The sequence below is a fragment of the Ursus maritimus genome, unplaced genomic scaffold (assembly GCF_017311325.1).
Source record: "Ursus maritimus isolate PB19 unplaced genomic scaffold, ASM1731132v1 scaffold_30, whole genome shotgun sequence".
NCBI classification, from domain to species: domain Eukaryota; kingdom Metazoa; phylum Chordata; class Mammalia; order Carnivora; family Ursidae; genus Ursus; species Ursus maritimus.
Window position 1 is genome coordinate 4,139,634 of NW_024425564.1, and position 23,765 is coordinate 4,163,398.

General features: G+C 41.6%; 1 protein-coding gene across 1 annotated transcript in view; it reads left to right on the forward strand.

The window, feature by feature from the left end:
• LOC103665476 (diphosphoinositol polyphosphate phosphohydrolase 1) overlaps window positions 1-23,765 on the forward strand; it is a 105,675-nt gene that overhangs the window by 40,335 nt on the left and 41,575 nt on the right. The window contains exon 2 of the mRNA XM_040644740.1: window positions 18,221-18,331. Coding sequence (XP_040500674.1) covers window positions 18,221-18,331 — 111 coding nt within the window. The remainder of the gene's footprint in view (window positions 1-18,220; window positions 18,332-23,765) is intronic.

Consider the following 23,765-nt stretch of genomic DNA (forward strand, 5'->3'; position numbering starts at 1 on the left):
CCCCATCCCCCCACCCACCTCCCCTCCAGCAACTCTCAGTTTGTTTCCTCCAGTTAAGAGTCTCTTACGGTTTGTCTCCCTCTCTGTTTTCGCCTGGGAGGGAGAGAATCTTTTTTTTTTTTTTTTTAAGATTTTATTTATTTATTCGACAGAGATAGAGACAGCCAGCGAGAGAGGGAACACAAGCAGGGGGAATGGGAGAGGAAGAAGCAGGCTCATAGCGGAAGAGCCTGATGTGGGGCTCTATCCCATAACGCCGGGATCACGCCCTGAGCCGAAGGCAGACGCTTAACCACTGCGCCACCCAGGCGCCCCTGGGAGGGAGAGAATCTTAAACAGGCTCCACGCCCAGCACCTGAGCCCAATACAGGACTTGATCCCACGACTCTGAGATCATGACCTGAGCCAAAATCAAGAGGCGGATGCTTAACCAACTGAGCCATCCAGGCGCCCTTGTAAATAAAATTTTTTTTTTTTTAAAGATTTTATTTATTTATTTGACAGAGAGAGAGACAGCCAGCGAGAGAGGGAACACAAGCAGGGGAAGTGGGAGAGGAAGAAGCAGGCTCATAGCGGAGGAGCCTGATGTGGGACTCGATCCCATAACACCGGGATCACACCCTGAGCCGAAGGCAGACGCTCAACCGCTGTGCCACCCAGGCGCCCCTAAATAAAATTTTCTTGAGTCACAGCCACATTCATTTATGTATTGTCTCTGACTACTTCTGTGATGCAAAAGTGGAGCTGAATAGTTGTGACAGAGTATACATACAGCCCACAGAGCTGAAAATATTTACTACCTGACCATTTATAGTTTCCAAACTCCTGATGCAGAAGAACTTTATGATCTCAAGGAAGGGGTGGATTTCTTACACAAGAAATAGAAAATATTAACCATAAGGGGGAAAAAGAAGTCTTCATCAAAATAATAACTTGTGTTCATCAAAAGATACCAAAAAAAAAAAAATGAATGAAAAGGGAATCCTCAAGAATGGGAGAAAATATGTGAATATATAACAAAAATCTGTAAAGAATTCTTAACAATCGGAAAAGAACATAGTAGAAAAATGGACCCTAAACTTGATTGATTGATCAAACCTGCGATAGAAGTAGAAACCCAGATGGCCTGAGAACATTTTTTAAAACACTCAACCTCGTTAGTAATCAAAGGAATGCAAAAACCCCCACAATGACATACTATTAAACACTCACCAAAGAGAATATAAATTGGTACAGCCATTATGGAGAACAGTGTAGAAGTTCTTCCAAAAATTGAACTACCCTATGATCTAACAGTCCTATTTCTGGGTGCATCTGAAGGAAATGAAATGAATATCTCACAGGGATAACTGCCACCCCCATGTTCATCTTGGCATTATTCACAGTAGTCAAGACATGGAAACAACCTAAGTGTTGAGGGATGAATGGATAAAGAAAATGTGGCACACATGCACTGACACACAGATATTATTCATAAAAAGGAGGAAATCCTGTCATTTATAACACCTATGGGTCAATCCTGAGGGTATTATGCTGAGTGAAGTAAGTCCGACAGGGAAGACCAATACCATATGATTTCACTTATATGTGGAATCTAAAAGAGTTGAACTCAGAAAGAGTGGAATGGTGGTTACCAAAGTCTGGGGGGGGGGGAATGGGGAGATGTTGATCTAAAGTATAAACTTTAAGTTGTTTTTTTTGTGTTGTTTTTTTAAGTAACCTTTATCCCCAACTTGGGGCTTGAACTCATGACCCAGAGACTGAGAGTCGCATGCCCTACCAACTGAGCCAGCCAGGTGCCCAAACTTTAAGCTTTATAAAATGAAGTTCTGGAGATTTGATGTATAACATGGTGACTGTAGTTAGTAATACTGTGTTGCATACTTGAAATTGAATATTCTCACCACACAAAATGGTAATTATATACGAGCATCAAATCATTACGTCGTACCCTCTAAATTTATACAGTTTTGGTCAATAAATAGTAAATAAACATTGCTTCCTTAAAGTTCAGGGGAAAAGCAGTCATCTGACTGGCAACAAAAAAGAAAGAATTACACAATTAATACATAAAAATTGGGGCGCCCAGGTGACTCAGTCGTAAGCGTCTGCCTTTGGCTCAGGGTGTGATCCCGGCATTCTGGGATCGAGTCCCACATTGGGCTCCTCCGCTGGGAGCCTGCTTCTTCCTCTCCCACTCCCCCTACTTGTGTTCCGTCTCTCGCTAGCTGTCTCTATCTCTGTCAAATAAATAAATAAAATCTTTAAAAAAATAAAAATAAAAATAAAAATAGAAAGCTTCTACATGATAAAATCACCATAAAGTCAAATCAACAATCACCAGGCTAATTTACTTAATAATACATGAAGAGCTTCTCCAGGTCAGTGAGAAAAAGACCAATAGAAAAATTGGCAGAGGGTATGAAAAGGAAATACAAGTGACTCTCAAATATATGAAAGACGTGTCACCTCTCTTATAAGAGAAATGCAAATTCAAACTAAAAGGAGATGCCATTTTTCACCTGTCAGATTGGCCAATGTTAGAAAGTTGAATAATACCATGTGTTGGCAAGAATGTGAGGGAACGGTCAGTCTCATATGGTACTGGCAGGCATACAAACTGGTACAACCTCTATGAAGGGCAAAGTGTCAGCATTTATTAAAATTACAAATGTGTCTTATCTTTGGCATAGCAGTTCTTAGGTTCTATAAAGAAAATAGCTCTATCATCATACAAATGACCTCTGTGTTGTTAAATCCAGTGGTCAGTTCTTACTAGTCTGCCTCTTACTTGATGTCTTAGTGGCATTTAACCCGGTTGATCGTTCCCTCCTCTTTCAAATATTTTGCTTGGCTTCTTGCATGCCCCATTGCTTGGTGTTCTTTCATACTTACTGTTTGTTCCTTCTTGGACTCTTTTGTTGGATCCTGCAAAATATTGAAGAGCCCCGGGGCTCAGGCCAGGAGTGCTCCAGACTTTCTAAGTGACCTCATCCAGCCCCAAATTCTGCACATTGCTGGATGTTAATCTCCAGCTCTGACCTCTTTGCTGAACAGCAGACTTCTCTCTCCAGCTGCCTTCTCAGCAGCTCCATCTGTGTGTTGGATAGGCCGCTCAGACTTCACATGTGCAAAGCTGAACTCCTGGTATTACCTGCCAAACCTGCGCCTCCCATTGTTTTCCCATTTTGTCCATTTGCTCAGGTCTAAGAACTGAAGTCATCCTTGACTTCCTTCTTTTTTCATAGCCCGTGTCAAGAATTCTGTTGGCTCTGCCTTTAGAAGAGTCAGAATGTTACCACTTCTCATTGTCCCCCTGTTACCCCTTTAGTCTAAAACCATCTTCACTTCTCTCCTTGGACTATCCTAGATCTTCCTAATGGTTCTTATCAAACCCTTGTTCAACCTTGCAGTCTAGGCTCCATGTGGTCTTCCAGCGATTCTGTTCCAGATGTTTGCTTAGAACCCCTCAAGGGCATTCTTCTTCACTTGGGATAAGTCCTTACCTCCTTAGCTTGTTCTGTGAAGCCCTCTATGACCTGTCCCCCTTCTCCTGCTCTTTTCCTTGCTTATTCTGCTCTAGCCATTCTGGCCTTCTTACTTTGACCTCGTAGCCTCAGGGCAGGCCTTGTTTCTGAGGGTACCTTTCCCTAGAGAGCTAAGGGTTTGTTTTCCTCACTTCAGTCAGATCTGTGCTCAAACATCCCCTCTTAAGAGAGAGACCTTCCCTGACCTCCCTGTCTAAAAGAGTACTCTGTTAATTTCTGCTTCCTTATTTGGTCTTATTTTTCTTGTTAGTACTTCTGACCACCTGACTTTATTTTTGTTTATTGTCTGTCTTCTTCCATTAAATTGTACATTCCAAAAGAACAGGGCCTTTGTTTTGCTTATTGCTGTATCCACAGTGCCTGGAACAGTGATTGGCACTGAGTAGATGTTCAGTGAATATTAGTTGAATGAATGAGTGAATGAATGTATGCATTCTACCAATGTATTCACATTTGGGAAGTGATTCATGTACAGGGCTGTTTATGGTAGTGTTGTTTTAATAGCAGAAATTGGAAATACCCAAAACGTCCATCTGGTCTGATTAAATAAATTGTGGTACAACCATATAATACAATCCCCAGTGGGGATATGTACGATTTCATTTATATGAAGACCCAGAACAGGCAAAACTAATCTCTGAAGGTATAAATCACAATAGCGATTGCCTCTGGGTTGGGGGCACTGACAGGAAAGAGTCACAGGGAACTTTCTGGGGAGATGGAAACATGTACCCTTGTAAGAGTGTGTATGGGATCAGGTGCATGCATTAGTCATACTGATTGAACTGTACCCTGACAATCTGTAAATTCCAGTGAATGTGAATTATAATTCAGTTACAACAAATTGCATTTTCTAAAAATGAAAAACGAACAAATGAATTGTGTATCGAGGTAGTGGCATAATCGTACAAGAAATTAAATCTTTCATGTGACTTTAAAACAGTGTGTTGATTGAACACCTCTAGTGGGATCTATCCTTAGGCTAAGAAGAACTACAAAGAAACCCTGAACAGCATGCTGTTAGGGGTTTTATGGTTAATAGTGCTATTAACTTGAAGCTATTAAATTATATAATTATATTAATGGTATTTTCAGCATAAAGATTATAAGCATAAAACCCAAGAAGTTAAAAGCTCAGTAACTTTTTTTTTTTTAAAGATTTTATTTATTTATTTGACAGAGAGAGACAGCCAGCGAGAGAGGGAACACAAGCAGGGGGAGTGGGAGAGGAAGAAGCAGGCTCCTAGCAGAGAAGCCTGATGTGGGGCTCGATCCCAGAATGCTGGGATCACGCCCTGAGCCGAAAGCAGACGCTTAATGACTGTGCCACCCAGGCGCCCCTCAGTAACTTTTTTTTTTAAGATTTTATTTTTAAGTAATCTCTATACCCAACATGGGACTCAGACTCACAACCCTGAGATCAAGAGTTGAATGCTCCATCTACTGAGCTGGCCAGGAGCCCCGAAAGCTCAGTAAATTTATTTTTTTATTATTTATGTGCCCCAAAATCTCAGTAACTTTATTTTTTTTATTATTATTTAAGATTTCATTTATTTATTTGTTTGAGAGAGAGTGCAGGCACAAAAGAGCGAGAGTACAAGCAGGGGGAGGGGCAGAGGGAGAGGGAGAGGGAGAAGTAGGCTACCCGCTGAGCAGGGAGCCCCACATGGGGCTCTGTCCCAGGACCCTGGGATCATGACTGAGCCAAAGGCAGATGCTTAACTGACTGAACTACCCAGGTACCACAAAAGCTCAGTAACTTTAAATCTGAAATGGAAATACCAGTATAACCCATAATTCATTTTTCTCTTCAATTATTCCTTTTATTGTTTTTGTTCTAGTATGTAGTTCCTGTCTGCCATTGAAAAGCCTCAGAAGCGTTGACAACACAACAGCACCAGTACCTAAATCGAGGTCTCTAAATATCATTTCCCACTAAGAACCAGGGCTCCTTAGAGAAACAGCTGAATTCAGATCTGGGGCAGGCAATGCTTACAATGAGTCAGATGTTACAGCGACAAAAAAGATTAAAGATTTATGTCAAAAAGATATGAGATAAACAAGTTTTTTAAAGCATTACTGGTAGAATATATGTGATAGGCCTATGGGTGGTTACTGTACAATTCTTTCAGCGTAGCTGTATGTTTGAAAATTTTTATAATGAAGTGCTGGATGAAAAAAGAGACGGGAGCCAACCTGAAGTAGCTCTTGCTGGTTGAAGGTGGCAGCATCAAAAGACAAATGACTGCAGTCATTGAAACACAGGAAGTATTAACATTTACTAGTTAGTGATCCAGCAGTAACAACAAAATATTTGGAGGTTGCTTGCACATCATCTCATTTTTCTAAAAATCAGTAAATTAGGAGGGAAGAAAGCATTTATCTTGCCTTTCCTATATTAGGGTAATCAGTCAGTGGGGAAGTTTCTTCGTGGTGGAAATTTCAGCTAATATATATAAAAGGGACAGTGGAATTAGAAAATTATCATTTGCATTCCCTAATGCAATTACGGATATAGACGGGTGTCATTAATAGACGCTAAAACCGGTCAAAGAAAGGCTGATGGTAAGCTCTGTCATGGACACATCATATGACAGTACTTGACACCAGTTTCATCTCATCACTAAAGGTGACGTCAGATCTTACTATCTGATAGTGTGATGCTGTAGCAAGTATGTGGCACGGGCAGTGACGTTTTCTTGCCAGAACAAATCCAAACCTGATTAGGCTTCAAGATCCTGTACCACCGGGGTACAGGAACCATGGGAGAGAGAGGACCAAGTTGAATATTACCACTGAGGGAAGAAATTAGCAAATGCAGGAATGTGCAAAATCCTGCAAGATAAATAGATGATCTGTTTTCTTTAACAAATAAGTGGCTTGAAAACAATGGGTCAGGAGGGGGAACTGTTTTAGACTAAGGCGTACAAGTCATATCAACCAAATACAATGTGTGGGCTTGGTTGGGATCTTCATTTAAATAAACCAGTTGTAAAATAACATTTTTTAAAGGATTGGAGAAATTTGAATATAGCCTGTTCATTAGATGATTGTAAGAAATTGTTCATTTGCTAGGTATAATAATGACATTGTGGTTATATATATTTTTAAAGATTTGTTTATTTATTTTAGAGAGAGAAGAGTGTGCACATTCGCTAGTTGGGGGAGGGGCAGAGGGAGCGGGAGAGAATCTTCAGCGGACTCCTTACTAAGCCAGGGTAGGGGGGAGCCTGACACAGGGCTTGATCTCCCGACCATGATCATGAGCTGAGCCGAAATCTGGAGTTGGACCCTTAACTAACTGAGCCACCCAGGTGCCCCATGATCATATTTTTTTTAAGTCCTTATCTGTTAATGTTAATGTAGCTGAAGTATTTAGTGATGAAATATATTGATATCAGGGATTTGCTTTAAAATACTCTGGGAGTGGGGTTTAGGTGAATAAAACATGATAGGCAAAATGTTGATAATTACTAAAGCTGGGTAATGAATACTTAGAGATTCATTATATATATATATATTTTAAGATTTTATTTATTTATTTGACAGAGAGACAGCCAGCGAGAGAGGGAACATAAGCAGGGGGAGTGGGAGAGGAAGCAGCAGGCTCCCAGCGGAGGAGCCTGATGTGGGGCTCATTCCCAGGACCCTGGGATCACGCCCTGAGCCGAAGGCAGACGCTTAACGACTGCACCACCCAGGCACCCTTCATTATATTTTTCCTCTGCTTTTGTGTGTGTTTGAAATTTTCTAAAATAAAGGAGTTTTTAAAACTGCCATGTGATCATTAAAAGAAAAAAAGAGGAGGTTCTTTGGTATGTAGTGATGAGATGATTTCTGCGATTTAAGTGAAAAACTAAGGTAGGATAGTCTGTGTGATGGCTTACTATTTGAGATAACAAAGAGGAAAAAATAATGTGTATCTATTTATACTCGTATATGCTAAGATATCTCAAGAAGCCTTCGTAAGAAGTGCCTCTGGGGACAGACTTAGGATAGAAGGCTTACTTTTCACAGAATGTCCTTTTGTACCTTTTTAACAAGTGCAGTGTGTACTATTGAAAAAATAGGTTATAAAAAAAGAGGGAAATTAGGAAGCACTCTTCCCAGGCACACACACCTGTGTGAATTTAGAGCAATAGAATGTGAATGCTGGTGGGGATTTCGAGATTATTCGAACAACCTCATTTTAAAGGTTGAGAGTCTGAGAAAATTGAAGTCTGGATTTTTTTTTTTCTTTGTAGTCACATGGCTGATTGGTGTGAGGCCGACTTGTATGCCCTGCTCTATAAAGTAGACAGCATACAACTGTGGTTTTCAACTTTGCCGTCTTGAGTTAGATTGAAATACGATTGATCTGTTCAGGCCACTCTGGGGACACGATGCATACCTACCTGCCTTTGAGTCTGCAGTGGATGTCTCTTTATGAAACCGTATTTTGGAAGACTTCATTTCTGTATGGCCCAGCAAAACCAGCGTATTGATGCACAGTGATTTTACAGTGTATTCCTACAGTTCTAAGATCGTGTGTGGGAAAATAATGCAGTTTATGGATGTCAGGAATGTCGTTGCTGTGGCTTCGTTTGTTTTAATGACCTCAAGAAACTTGAACGTTCTAAATATTTCATTCACTCTTATTTGGCTTTCAGAAATTTCCTAGGGAATAATGCTTGGCATTCTTCTTGGCCAGTTATAAAAATCTTACATGCTTGTTCTAAAATATTCAAGCTGTACACAAGGTTTTAAAGAAATGCCTTTAAAGAAAATGCCTTCTCCTCCTTAGTGGCACCAGTTGTACTGTACAGAGGCAGTCATTGTTGCAGGGGTGAATGCTTTGAAATGGACATTGAAATTGAGGTTGTGAAGTTCCCATTACATAGAGTGCAGGAAGCTTAACTTCTAGAGGTGCCTCAAACTTTTTTCTTTTCCCATTCCTCCCCTCTTGTTTGTCTCTTGAAAAACAGGTATCTCTGACCACCTGTTGACCCCAATTAAAAGCCTTAGTCTATGCATCCTTTCACAGCACCCTCCTTTCTGAGTAATTACCAGTCCCTGCCATTGCTGTCCCCTAAATGTGACTTAGCTACTTGTTGGTCCCCATCTCCAGGGATGCCAATCATCGCTTATCCTCTCTACCTGACCTGTCCCAACTCCAGCCCATAATTCATTCATCTTCCAGATTCAGTAGGCTTCTAACACAAATGAAATTGCCATCTTCCTCTTTAGACACCAACAAGGATTCCCAGTTGTCTTCAGATGCTGTAACTCTTTGATAATGTTTGCTATAGGAGTTTTCCCAGTCTAATTTATCTGCTTCCTCCGTTCCCCTCTTTTTCGTTCCCATCGTGCACCCTACACCGTTATCAGACTACTCGGATTTCTCAGCATTCTGTGGATAGAACACACTTTCCGCATCTGTGCCTTGGCAGTTGCGATGCCCCTGTCTGGAGCACCTCTCCTTCCTGGGCTCGGCAAAGTCCTCTGGGCCCAGTTCACATGTTCCTTCTTGAGAAGTGTTCCGGGACCTTCTCAGAGTCTTCCCCCCTCTCTCATATCAACATGTTGTTATAGCTGCTCGGGCCCTTCATTAGATCAAAGGTTGGCAAACTTGCTCTTAAAGGACCAGATAGAAATTATGTTTGGCTTTGCGGGCACTTGATCTTTATCGGGACTATTCAGCTTTGCCCTTGTAGCTTGAAAGTAGCCATGGGCTGTAGGTGAGTGAACGAGCATGGCTGTGCTCCAATGAACTTTATTTATGGACACAGTAATTTGAATTTCATAGAAATCCACATGTTCCCAAATATTCTTCTTTTGACTTTTTCAAACTTTTTTCTTTTTTTTTAGGTCATGGGCCGTACAAAAACTGGCGGTAGGCTGAATTTGGCCCATAGGCCACAGTTTGCCAATCCTTGCATGAGAGAGTGGGCTGTTCAGGGGTAGGCTTTATGTATTTTTATACATCTCTGCCTCCCACTCACCCCCCTTCCTCCATGCCTCACTTCCTTTATAAGCAAGTGATGACTGGACAGCAGTTGTTTATGGAATAAATGCTTCAGTGAGGAATTACTTGAATTATGGTAGTGTCTAAACATGTGAAAAATAACAGAGCCTCGTATTGTGGATTAGTAGCCATTTTTTATATTTATTAATAAATGTTTTCAGAAAAGAAAGCGTACAGAGTTGCATAACATGGGGGGGAGTTCACAGTCCTCCTCTACGTAGAAGACAGCTCTGGCCGAGGAAGATGTAATAAACAAGCAAATAGTCTCTGCTCATACAACTGGTCCAAATCCTTGATTTGAATTCAAGATTAGATCAGAATGCCTTCTTCATCTTCTCCCTTTATCCAGTGGCAGTTAAGTTTTCAGAGGGTTTTTCATATAGGGCTGGCTACATCATGGGTGTAACAGGCTCTCAGCGGCCTGGTGGTCAGAATCAGACATGTAGACTGGGTTTTGAATCCTAGCTCAGCACTGACCTTTTCTGTGCCCTTTGCCACATCACCAGATCATCTAAGGCTTGGTTTCCTCATGGCTGTAATGGCAAGCATTGAAAAATACCCAGCTTGTGTGGTTGTTTGAAAATTAGGAAGAGTATATTAAAAATAGAATGTGTAAAATGCCAGCATCTGGCACAAAGTAGGCACTGAATAAATATTACCTGCTGTTGTTGGTATTTATTTCCCCCCAGGATTAGTCTGTTTTCTTTCAGTATATACAGAGGTTGTGGGAGCGGGTTAAGGTTTACGGAAATCGCCTGAGACACTCCAGTAAGTTATGTTGAAACAGTGTCATCCAACAACTTGCAGTCTTCTTTCATATAACCTGCAGATTGAGCCAAGTTTATTGGTTTCTTTAGTCTTCTTTTTAGAAATAAAGTCATTGACTACCAGGCGATATAAATGCTTTTGTGTGGTTGTCTTAACATTTGGACATTAGTTGGGGAAGAGCGGGCAGTCCCTCGCTCAGAAGGCTAGTGTTACACTGTGTGCCCTGGGACTCCTACTTAAGAATGCCGTGCAGGAGAGTTTGTGTCTCTGACCACCTTTTCATATTGTTCTTAAAATACCTTGTTGTTTCCAAAGTAAAACTGTCAGAATATCTGTTCACAGCACGATACGGTGTTTCTTTGTACTAGACAGGGAATATCCTTTCATTAAATAAACAGCCTGATTCGCTAGATAAAGAGAAGGGATGTTTATAAGGCATTTTGTAAACTGACTGTTTATGTCTACTTGTTCCTTACTTTAGCAGTATTTTGAGCTCCTGTGTAGGAAAAAAATAGTCAAAGGGTAAAATGGCTTCAAAACCCTAGGAACTGATCCTACTAATGCTTGGCCCTGTGATAATTTATTGTTTTAACTTGAACAAGTTATTTGACTTCTTGCTGAGCTTTACTCATCTTTTAAATATTTTTATAGGGTCCTTGTGCATAAGAACTTGTGGCAGCTGTTCTGTAAAGTATTCTGTATGGGGTACCTGGGTGGCTCAGTCGGTTAAGCATTCAACTCTTCATCTCAGCTCAGGTCTTGATCTCAGGGCTCTGAATTCAGCCCTATGTTGGGCTCCACACTTTGTGTATATATGTATATAAAATATATTCTGTAAAAAATAGTAACACTTCTGTTTATCTGGAATCCAAGCAAGTGCAGATAATTATTTGTTATTATTTTGGTCATTTTTTAAATGTTACTTGTTTTTAAAGATTTTATTTATTAATTTGAGAGAGAGAGATAGCAAAGGAGAGAGAGTACGAGCAGGAGGGAAAGGGAGAAGCAGACTCTCTGCTCAGCGGGAAGCCCTGTATGGGGCTCGATCCCAGAGCCCTGGGATCATGACCTGAGCCAAAGGCAGCCACTCAACGAACTGAGCCACCCAGGCACCCCTGGTCTTATTTTTAAGAAGGGACCCAGAAATGATTAGAAGGGCTTTGTCTGTAGAAGCAGTTTGCAGGGCATATCACAGATTTCACCGGGTGCAGTCCTCATGCCATCTGGGTTAGCAGCAGAGCTCTCTGGCAGTAGTGGCAGTGCTGAGGGACTGTCCAATGTCAGGGGCATTGCATTGTTGGAAATGAGATCATGTTGGGTGCATTCCTGAATATAGTTTTTTGGAAATTAGTAATATGTCTAAGATCTGTAGCTCGTTAATCAGGATTTCCCATGATGGAGATTATCACCATAGATAATCTGATTTTTTAAGGAAAATATTTCCAGTACTTTAACATGGGATACATGGACTATATTAACCCCACCTGCTCTTGGTGATGGGAGAAACTTTGCTGATACCAAGCGGGGTGGACAATAAGTAGGGAGGCTGGGGATAGCTCCTCTAGCTAGAACTTTGCAAATACGTATATTCTGTCTTGTGTTAGTCTCATCCTGGCTCGAGGAGTCTAAGACCATTTTTTCCCCAAATCTCTTTTTTCCTCTTCTTAGCTCCAGTCCCACATTTATGTGTTGTCCACTAGAAATATTCATTAACATCTCATACTCTCAATTCATATGATCAGAAGATATCCTCCCTGAGGTTCCCTTTTCCACTGACCTTTCGCATTTTCAGTGGTGAAGGGCAGCTCCACCGTTGGCCTAGCCCATCATCTGTCAATCACTTGGTCCTGTGGCTGCTTCTTTCTGTTCATCTGAGAACCTGTAACTTCCTTCCCACTCCCACTTCTGTCCTCATCCTTTCTCAACCCAAAATGCAGAAACCTGTTCTACCAGGCTTGCCCATGTCCAGCTCAAGTCAAAGTGACCTTTCTAAAACCCAAGTTGGGAGGAACTCTCCTAGCCACTTCTAGTTTGGCGCTGCCCAGAAGGAATTAATTTTTGTTTAAATAAACTCTTAAAATTAAAAACAGAAACAAATGGGTTATGTTATTTCTTTGCTTAAACAACTTCCTTGACTTACCCATTGCCTTCAGGTTTCAGTCCAAATTCTTGATAATTGGACCCCTGCCTTTTTGTTCAGCCTCCCTAAGTAACCCCTTCTGTATGCTTTCTGCACTCCTTTTTTAAAGCGCTCATTTGTTCATTACATCATTGGACCATTCTTTCATTTGCTTATTAAACTTTTATTGGCCACTAATATGGGGCAAGCTCTATGCTTAAGGCTTGGTTATGAGGTGGTCAACAGAAGAGACCCTTAGACCCTTCACTGACCTCTCACACTGATAATCAGGATAGGCTAGGTTATCCTGCAATGACAAATTAACCCTATAATCTCATTGTTTTAATACAACACAGTTGTATTGCCTGTTACAAGCCACTTTTCAGAGGCTGTGCTCTCCATAGGAACTCTTCCATTCAGAGGCCCCAGCTTATAGCCGCACCAACTGGAACTCACTGCGTCCTTGGGCACTATGACAGAGGAAAAGAGAGGCTGGATGGGCTTCTCCCTGCCTCAGCCCAGAAGTGGGGTGCGTCCCTTCTGCTCACATTTCCTTAGCCAGAACTAGTCAGATGGCCTCACCTAATAGCAGGGGGGCTTGGAATACCATAAACAAGAACGTAAAATATCTGGTGACCACCATGCTCTCCGCCACATTTACTGAATATAAACAGTTACCTGACTTCTCGTCTGTCTTATCCACTGGACTTTAAATTTCTCAAGAGCTGAGGTTGTATCTGCCTTACCTTTATGTCCTAATAAGCACAAGGGCACATAGTAGCCTTCCGATTTTTGTTGAATAAATGTCCTTCTTGAGCTTGGTTTTAACTCAAGTCACTTCCTTTAAGAAACCTTCTCTTACCATCCCTCTACTGCCTTTTTCCCCTACCCCTACCCCGGCCCCCAGCCTGGGTTAGGTGTCTCTTTTCAATCTTTGTCGTATCCCATGCCTACCTTAACCAAAGCATTTCTTACTCTGTATTATTACTCTTTTTCTGTCTTTTTGTTTTTCTTCCCGTCTCCACTAGATACTCATTTCCTTTAGGGCAGGGGTGCTCTTTTATATTCTTTTTTGTAAGATTTAAGTTATTTATTTGAGAGAGAGACAGAGAGCAGAATGAGTGAGAGAGAACACTAGTTGAGGGGGAGCGGCAGAGGGAGAGGGAGAAGCAGAGCATGGAGCCCGATGTGGGGTTTGATCCCAGGACCCTAAGATTGTGACCTAAGCCACCTGGGAGTCCCTCTTCTATATTCTTCTGAAAATTTGTATTAAGGTTTTTAAAATTGCTTTAATAATGTTTAAGAAATAAAACATTACTGTTCCAAGGTTAATTAAACCCTTTATGTAAATCTTCCCCCATTAGGTTTATTATTCCCACGGATTTCTTTAGTCTTTCCTTGCATACATGTGTCCCTAATCAATATAATGATTTTCCTCTGTGTCCATGTGGATAACAACTTGTCCCAGCCCAACCTGTTGATTTCTTCCTGCTCTGTGGGACCACCTGTATCATAAATACAGGAATTGGGTGTGGTGTGTTCTATGGATACATTTATCCATCTCTGCACCGATATCACCTGTCTTGTGATAAGAGTTTCATGAAAGGTCTAATACCTGGTTGTCCAGTCCCCAACTCTGATCTGCCTTAAAATTGCAGAGATTTAATCTGCAGCTGTCATTCCTGGCTTATGATGATGCTTAATGAATGTTTATTGAATAAATAACAAATTCTGTGGGGGTTTTTTCCCCTTAGTATGTCATTTTCAGATTTAGGAGCTTTGCCATTTAATTTCAGATAATTTTGTATTTAAAAATCAAGCTTCAGAATTGGAATTTACTGACCAGAAGCACCATTTAGTGTTTTATAAGATAAGAAGGAGTAAAGCCTCCGGCTAAAGTAAAGAATGTTTTGGGGTTTTTTTGCAGTAAATTTTCAGTGGGTTGTCAAGGAAACTTACCCAGGAGAACTGTTTACGGGTAATAGTGTTTGCTTTGAAGTGTGACTACAAAGTAATGAGGCTTGTTTTTCCCAGTGTCGGTATTATACGTAATATTACCTCACATAGGCATACTTCGAATGTGCAGAGTAATAACACTTCTAGATTTACTGATTAATATTTCACATTGATTGAAATTTAGAAATTAAATTATATTTTATATTAGAGGTTTCCTTTGCTTTGGCTTGGAATTGTCCCTGTAAACGTCTTTCATTTGGTCTATAACCTAGTTGGATGGCGCTCATCAGCCTTTCAAGCAAATGCTTAGGTTTAGAATGGCTGCGTAACACTTTGCCAAGAAGTGGGAGAACTCTAGGAGGAAAGACTACATGTTTTTATAACAAATCAGTGAAGATTAACCCATTTTTCTACTCTTTCTTCTTGAGGTTTCCTGGCAGATTGGATTGTTATGACTTAAATGCCATTATCTAGAGTCTTTGGAGGACTTTAAAAAAAAAACTTTTTAACTTAAATTAACGAACATGATTGTGTTTGGGTTTATTTTTATTTTGATAAGGAATTTTTTGGGTAAGTTTTTATCTGAATTCTAGCTAGTTAACATACAGTGTAATATTGGTTTCAGGAGTAGAATTTAATGATTCATCATTTACATATTAACACCCTGTGTCATTACAAGTGTACTCAATAAGGAATTTTTTTTAAATGTAAGATTTGCCACAGTTATCAAGATAGGAGAAGGAGTGTGGCAATGATCTCCTTTTCTTTTATGGAAATAGTGTATTATTTCCGCCGTATCATTTAATATTATATAAAACTAAGGATAACTTTTGGGAAGGCCACTCCCCTGGAGTGTAGACTCGTATGTAGAAAGTAGTAGCACTGACTCCTAAATTTAGCTTTTAAAAATTTACTGTGATCTTAAAACCAGTTTTATTTTATTGAGGTGAAGTTCACATAACATGACATTAACCATTTAGAAGTGAACAAGTCATTGGCCTTTAGTACCACTAATTCAGTGGCATTTAGCAACCATTATCCAGTTTCAAAACACCTTTTTACTCCCAAACAAAATCCTGTACTCTCATTAAGCAGTTACTCTCCAATCTTCCCTTCCCCCAGTCCCTGGCAGCCGGCAGTTTGCTTTCTATCTCTGGATTGACCCATTCTGCCTCTTTCACATCAGTGCGATCTTACAATATGTGACTTTGGAGTCTGGCTTTCACTTAGCATCATGTTTTAAAGTTGATCCGCTGTGTAGCATGTATCAGTGCTTCATTCTTCTTATGTGAGGACTCTTCCTGTGCTTGTGTTTGCCATGTTAGCCATTCATTCACTGATGGACTTTGAAGTTGCCATGCTTTGGTTACAGTAAATAATACTTCTGTGAACATTTGTGTAGAAGTATGGGAGCACCTGTCCGCAGTTCTTTGGGGTATATACCTAGGAGTGGGATTGCTAAATCATATGGTTTTTTGTGTTTTTTTGAGAGAGAGAAGGGATGGGGGTGCAGAGCGAGAGGGAGAGAGAATCTCAAGCAGACTCCCCGCTGAGCGCAGAGCCCGATGCAGGGCTCCATCTCACCTCCCTGAGATTATGACCTGAGCCAAAATCAGGAGTTGGACGCTTAACTGACTGAGCCACCCAGGCGCCCCTTATGGTAGTTTTTTAACTTTTGAGGAACCGTAAACTTTCCACAGCGCCTGAACTATTTGACATTCTTACTCAATGTTTGAGGGTTCCAATTTTTCTGCATCCTTGCCAGTTCTTGTTATTTTTAAAAATTATAGCCATTCTTGTGGGTGTAAAGTGATATCTCATGCCGGTTTTACTTTGCACTTTCCTACTGACTAATGATGTTGAGCATCTTTTCATGTGCTCCTTGGCTATTTGTAGATCTTCTTTGGAGAAATGCTGCTTGTCTTTTTGTTGTCATTGTAAGAGTTTTTATATTTTTATGTATGCATATTTTAGACAGCAGACCTTTATCAGATAGATGATTTGCAAATATTTCCTCCTATTCTGTAAGTCGTTTTTTCACACTCTTGATCATGTCCTTTGATGCACAGAAGATTCTTATTTTGATGAAGTCCAATTTATCTAATTTTTCTCGTTCATGCATTTGGCATCATGTCTAAGAATTCAGCATATCTTACCAAATTCGAGGTCATGAGGATTTATTGCTGTTTTATTTATTTTTTAGTTTTTAAATTATTTTTTTAAGTAAACTCTGCCCCCACAGTGAGGCTCAAACTTGTGACCCCAAGATCAAGAGTCACATGCTCTACCAACTGAGCCAGCCAGACACCTCAGATTTATCTCTGTTTTACAGTTTTAGCTCTTACATCTAGGTTGTTGGTCCATTTGGAGTTAATTTTTTATATGGTATGTGCTGGGAGTACAATGAGGACTCTTACTTTAAAAACAAAATTTCATACAACCTTCCACATCATACTTTTAATATCTCTTAGATTAAACATTTATACACATCACCCCAAAGCTCCTGTGGGTTTCATATTATTTTAAATTATTTGGAATTATGTAAAGTAGAACCTACATACATTTAAAAAACAGTACTCGTAAATATAAAGACATTATTTTCTCCATCTGTGGGCTGCGTATTGGTGACTGTACATGGATTCATGGATCTCCTTCTTAACTCCGTGGTCCCCTGTGAGTCAGCAGGTTGCAGATTTCGTAGAGGAGCACTAGAGAATCTATCATGACATGAAGAAGAGGGATTAAGGATGAAGAAAAAGGTAGAATTTCTGAGGGCCCATATACTTTCAGAAACCTCAAGGGAGAGATGGGAGAGGACCGGCAGGTAGGTCGCGGGAAGTCAGTGGTAGAATCTGCAGGGGCTACAGAGGATGTAGCATTTTCTTCCAGGCAACAAGGATGACTGCAGAGTAGAAGTGAAGTGCACAGGGGAATATGTTTGGAATAGGGATGGAGGCTCAAAAGACCTCATCAGAAAGTGATAGTATAGGGAGCTGTAAAGGATTCTTTTCATTTTGGAAGTAATGCCAACCTAATTCTACCTCCAAGGGAAGAGTCCAGCTAACTGTTTAGCATCTGCCCTAGAGAGGGATAAGGAGAAGGAGTTGGGGACATTCTAGGATTTTATTTCAGCCATAACTAGGATGCTGGTTAATTTTACATTAGTAAACCATAGTCTGTATCAAGATTTTGTGTGTATGTTTGGTTGGTGTCTTCTCATTTTTTAATGAAATTTCCTAATAAAAAAATTCTAGTTTTATCTCAGCTGAAAGCATGATGAAATTTTCCAACTTTACATATAGATGAGGGAGTTGGGTTCTCAGCGCACACTTAGAACTTAGGGTGGTGTGTTGTATTGGCTTGTGGCCATCGGATGGACCAGGAGCTGGGACACACAGGAGTGACGACCTGGGAGGGAAGGTGTTGGGACGATGGTGCCAACCAGGGCTAAGGCCTTCCTTCCTTCTGGCCAGCCCTTCACATCGCTCACACGCTTATCAGTGACTTTTTTTCTCCCCCCAATGCTTGTCAGCTCTGTGTTCAAAGGGCTTTAGGGAAGGGAACAAAGGAGAGGATAGATAGGACAAGTGACTGAGAGCCTGAGGGAAGGTAGAAGTAATGGCCACTGGTTCAGATGCTTCTGTTTTTACAAGGTGGATTGTGTACTCTTCCCACTAGAAACGAAAGCTCCCCTACCTATACCTGGAGAGGCATAAATAAAAAATAGGTCTCAGGTACTTAACTTTGTGTTGTTTAGAGTCTGAGTTTGTACAAATGTGTCTTTTTTTTCTTTTTAACTGCCCACGTGACCTCTGTGACTTTCAGGTGCTACTCGTGAGCAGTAGTCGCCATCCAGACCGATGGATTGTCCCTGGGGGAGGCATGGAGCCCGAGGAGGAGCCGAGTGTGGCAGCAGTCCGTGAAGTCTGTGAGGAGGTACGCGCTGAGCAGAAAGGGCCTGGCGGGACCTTGTAATCACGAATCTGTCATGTCTGTGTAGTTCTTTAATTCATCATCACTCACTGAATAAACATACTCGGGATCACAGAAGGAAGGCACTTAACAGTTACCATGTGCTTCCTTGATTAAAGGGATGATCGGGTTGTGACATGGTAATGTTTATCGGCCACTCTGTGCAGGGAGAGGGCTCTAGTAGTGACTGTATCTAATTCTATCGACAGTCTTTTGTGATTTCCCGTGGAGCTCTGTCACCATTGCCTCTGTTACCTGTGGCAGAAGATCAAGAACAAATAGTTCATCAGCCCTGAGAAACAAGAGGGACAGGCGGTATTGATATAAATGGCTCATTCTCATTAGTGATGAGGAGAAGGAGGAGAAGGCCGTCGTTCTCCTCTGGTTCGTGGGTCCTGGCCATAGAACAGTGGCTGAAGCAGCAGTTCTGTTAGCCAGAAGCTGTTGGTAATAGTGCTATTAGAGAGATAACAGTATCTTCTTTGGTTTTAGTCACACAATCTTCAGCATATATGTACTGAGTTCCTGGGCCGTGCCCAGTATATCTTACTAGACCCTCTAGAATAGGAGTCAGAAGAAGTAAAGTGTGGGACCCTTAGTTCCCTTACTTCAAGGGAAACCCTTACGGTTTGGGGAAACTGAGAAACAGATCGCAGTTCGACACCAGGAGGAAGGAACTAATGTTCCTCCATAGCCTGTTGTGTCACGCTGTTCTGCGCTCTGCTTATGTCATTTCACGAAAGACTGCTAACCTGGTGGTGTAAGTTTTCTCACCCCCGTTTACCTGCCCTGGCCACGTGGCTAGTACTTTTCTTTTTCCAGAGGGAATTTAAAACTGATTCTAAGGACATCTAAAATAGCACTCAGAACAAGTCTAAATCCTTCTTCTTCTCTTTTGGGTCCAGCCCTTGCTGAAGCCCTCGGAGACTAATCTTACCCTTGAAGTGCTTCAGGAATTCTTCCCTCGCTCTGAACTCCTACAGACTTGTTGGCTCGTATCCCTGTCATTTTATCATATATCTGGTGTCTGTAACTAGGCTATAATCTCTGAGAGCAAAAAGTCTGTTTTGTAGTTTAAATCCTCTCTGTGTGTTCCCTCTACACAGCTAGGTGAACAGAAAGTAATTAATACGTGCTTCTGTGACAGGTGGAACTATGGATGGAACAATCACAGTCCTGAAGAGATACCCAAATGGAAATGATCTGAGCGTAGGGAGCCATAAACACTGTCAGAGAGCTTGTGGGAGGCGTTCTCGCGCTAGTAAGACTTGGTGTCCTCCTTTCTTATCAGACCTGGGATGATGGGGAATGTGCGGGGGTAGGGTGACCTGGAGGGGCAGACGTGATTCTGCACTCTGCCTTCCCAGGCCTGAGGGCACCAGAATCTTTGCCTGCTCCTTTCTGGAGGATCTCAGAGGCTTGACTGTTCAAGTTACGTGTGGCAGGGCCCATTGGTGGGCCTAAGCTGCGTAACTTTAATTCAGATCCAGTTGAGTCCTGTGGGATCTGAGACACCTAAAGCAAATGTGATGTTCAAAGGAGCTTCTGTGGCAGTTGTAGATTCGGAAAGGTGGTTGGAAGACCTGAAATAGAGTGAGGGTTCTAGAATAAAGAGAACGGGAAAAGTTCAGAGACTTTGTGCAAAACTTGCTACTTGGTTCTAGGAGTTGTGGGGGCAGATCTGAGCGCTGTGCTTTAGTGGAGCCCTTTGGGTCTGGCGGCTGTCTCGGGAGAGCTTCTAGCAGATGCCATCACTGTTGTTGGATTCTGAGTATTATGGTTGAGTCCTCCGTGGGTTATACACGTGCAGCGAAGATGGAGAGAACTGGGTGACTGGAGTAGAAATGCAGTGAGCCGCAAGAATGGGTGTAGGGCACCCTGTTCACCCTTAGTTTCCTGGTAATGCCCTCCGGCGCGTCAGTCGGTGAGAGGGAGGCTGCAGTGGGGGTGGGGCAGAGGGTAGTGACAAACAGCACAGACCTGTCTTCCGATGTTCAGGATCCCCCTTACCTGCTGTCCACACGGGGTCCTGAGCTTGAAATTAAGCCCTGCTTGACTCTGAGGAAGTCCGAGGAGAATCATACCACACCCTGTACTTTATTCCAGCATGATTGAAAGGATAAATGTCTGTGAACTGCTTGCAACTTTAGAACACGGTACCCAATAAATCAAATGTTTGCACAAACAATAAAAATTAGTGAAATGTCATTACAGAAACAAACATTCCAGTGGCTTCTATGAAAATAAAATAGAGGGGATGGTTTTTCCAATTCCACATCCATCAACAGAGTACAAGACTTGGAATCAGAGAGGATGTAGATAGATATAGATATCTTTTTTTTTTTTTAATTGCCCTTGAAGGGTAGCTTTTGTAAGCAGAAATCACTATTCAGGGGTTTATTTTTTAGATTCCGAAATTTTACAACTTTTGTAAAGTACGCATTCAAAAACTTAGTTTTTTTCATAATGTTTACAGCTCTGACTGCTCTCTATATGAACCTAGGAGATTTTACTAATCACTTTTGGATAATCCTTAGAACAGTTCATTAAAGAGCTTTAGATGTTTCAAATTGGATTCATACAGCTAAATAGAAGGGCTTTGTAAAGAACTTCAGTTGTCTGACTCAAAAAATAAAAACCTGATGAAGCTCTTCAACAAAATGTGCTGTGAATCTCATATGTTAAACTTACGGGTGCCTGGCTGGCCCGGGCAGTGGCGCATGTGACTCTTGATCTTGGGGTTTTGAGTTCAAGCCCCACACTGGGTGTAGAGATTACTTAAGTAAATAAATATTTAAAAAAAAAAAAAAAAGTACAAATGAGGTGAGTCTTAGATTCTTTATTCCCATTAAATATATGTAAACTTACTAAGATTTTTAACTTAAAAACACAAGTCAGAAAGAAATTATTCAGGGGGCGCCTGGGTGGCGCAGTCGTTGGGCGTCTGCCTTCGGCTCAGGGCATGATCCCAGCGTTCTGTGATCGAGCCCCACATCGGGCTCTTCCACTGGGAGCCTGCTTCTTCCTCTCCCACTTCCCCTGCTTGTGTTCCCTCTCTTGCTGGCTGTCTCTGTCAAATAAATAAATAAAATCTTAAAAAAAAAAAAAAAAGAAAGAAATTATTCAATTATATTTTCAGAACTGAGGTTATGATCTAATAGGCCAAGTTTTTTTTTGTTAGTTTTTGTTTTGTTTTTTTAAGTACTCTCCGTGCACAACGTGGGGCTCAGAACTCATGACCCTGAGATCAAGAGTCGCATGCTCTACTGACTGAGCCAGCCAGGTGCCCCTAGGCCAAATTTTTTTACACATTATAAAATCGTAAATTATGTCTGGTCTCCTTCTTAACATAGAAATATTTTACTATTTTGATTCTCTTAAACCTTTCTATATTTCATACCCACCAGAGAAACCAGGCCCTCCCTGTTAACTGAGGCCAAGCCTCTTGGGTGGCCTGGTTGGAAATGCTGATCTCGCCCACTGTTGCTTTATCAAGACTCTGTAACTTCAACAGGCCGGTGGTTGTGGAGTCCACATTGGGCGGGAGTGTGTACTGAACGAACGCTCTGCTGTATCTGGCACACCTGGCTAACTTTGTCTTTCAACCTGAAGGTTCCTTCCTCCATCAAGTCTTTGATAGAGGACCCACTGTTCTTCCTGTGTGTTTCCCTTGCCATCTGTACTTCTAGCATCACGGTGTCTGTCATGCTATAATGATACTGCTTGTTTAGTTGTCTTCTGTGCTAGACTTTACCTTCTGTGTAGCCGGCTACCATCCTCTGTTGCTCACTGTTCAATCCCCAGTGCTTAACACATAGCAAGTACTTAACAAAATAAACGTTTCAGTCGTTGACGGGGCTACTAGAGCAGCCCCATAAATATGAGGTAGGCCCTTTGGGTTGTCAGGAGTAAACATACCCGCAGGTCTCTCAGTTAAATGAGGAAGAATATGCCAGTGTCACAGCAGCTGTCCAGCCAGGCCTTGCAGGACTGGAAACTTGGGTCACAGGAGCACAGGTAGGCCTCACTCACGGGGGCTGGAACGGCAGCAGGAATACAGTGTGGCTCCTGGAGCCTCATCACTGCGCCTGTGGCCCAGCCCCTGTCTTCCAGGGTGGATGAGCTGCCTTTCTAATCTCTTCTCAGCCTCCTGGCTTCTGCTCACCAGGTTCTGCGTTTTCCTTCCTGAGTGCACCGCTCACCTGTCTGCACATCTCACATTCAGCCTTCCCAGCAGAGATGACCTCACCTGGGGGCGAAGCTGCCGGGCCACATCATCAGCTCCTGGCCGTTTTGAAAACTTTTGCCTTAACTTTGCTTCGGTTGCTGGGTTCTTATTTCTCTTGCTGTGCTCAGAGCGCCAAGATCAGGTGCTGTCAAAGTATGGCTCACGCTTCAGAACACCTGCAGCAGCTCTGCTGGGAGGATCCTGTGTATGTAGTAAAAAAATATTTACTAACAAGGAAAATGTTTGTGACACGTTCCTAAGTGGTCAAAGCAGCCTGTGAAACAGCATTTATAATATAAAACCATTTAGCGGAAAGAAATGTGTGTGTCTATTTGTGTAGAAAAAATAAGTAATACAGCTTGCACACCTACTATGCGCCAAGTTCTGTTCTCAGCCTTTTGCAAATGTTGCCTCATTTACTCCTCTCCAGACCCTGTAAGATGGTGGAACTGTTACTGTCTGCATTTTATGGGTGAGAAAAAACAGGTTTGGTGAGATTAAGTAATTTGTCCAAACAGTTGTGCTCAGCCAGGTGTGCTCAAGGTACGATTTGAATCCAGAACATCTAGTCTCAGCACGCACACCTCTAGATGCTATGCTCCTTGAACGAATGTCTACTAGAATGTTCACAGTGGCTGTCTTTGGGTTAGCTCAGAGATCATCAAGTTTTCTGCATTGAACATATATTTATTTTATTACTAGAAAAATGTTCTGTATGAACATGAATGGAGTAAAATTATTAAGTAGTCTGTCATGGCCTTGTTGGACCAAGATACTATTAAACTCAATCTGTTTGGAAGCTTTGTTTAACCCAGCTTAAAAATTTCCAGCATATTGACTGAATTTCAGAAACTGATAAATCTGTAGCACTTGAAACATAGGCAGTCACATTTCAGGAGCTAAAATACTCATTTCAGAAACTGGACTCTGTGTTTTAGCTGCTTATGGTCAGAATCCTATTATAGTGACCTCTCAGAGGGTGAGAGGGCTGAGGCTGTCTCCCAGGGCCACCCAGGGGCCTTGGTAACAGTGCATCTCCAACCCAGGGCAGCAAAGGCTGGTGTGAGCCAGCCATGTGACACCCTCTGTAATCAAAAAGAAAAGCTCCTCTTTGTGTAGTTTTCAGAGCTATTCTTTCTTGCTAATTCAGTAGGAAAGGTAAAACTGTTG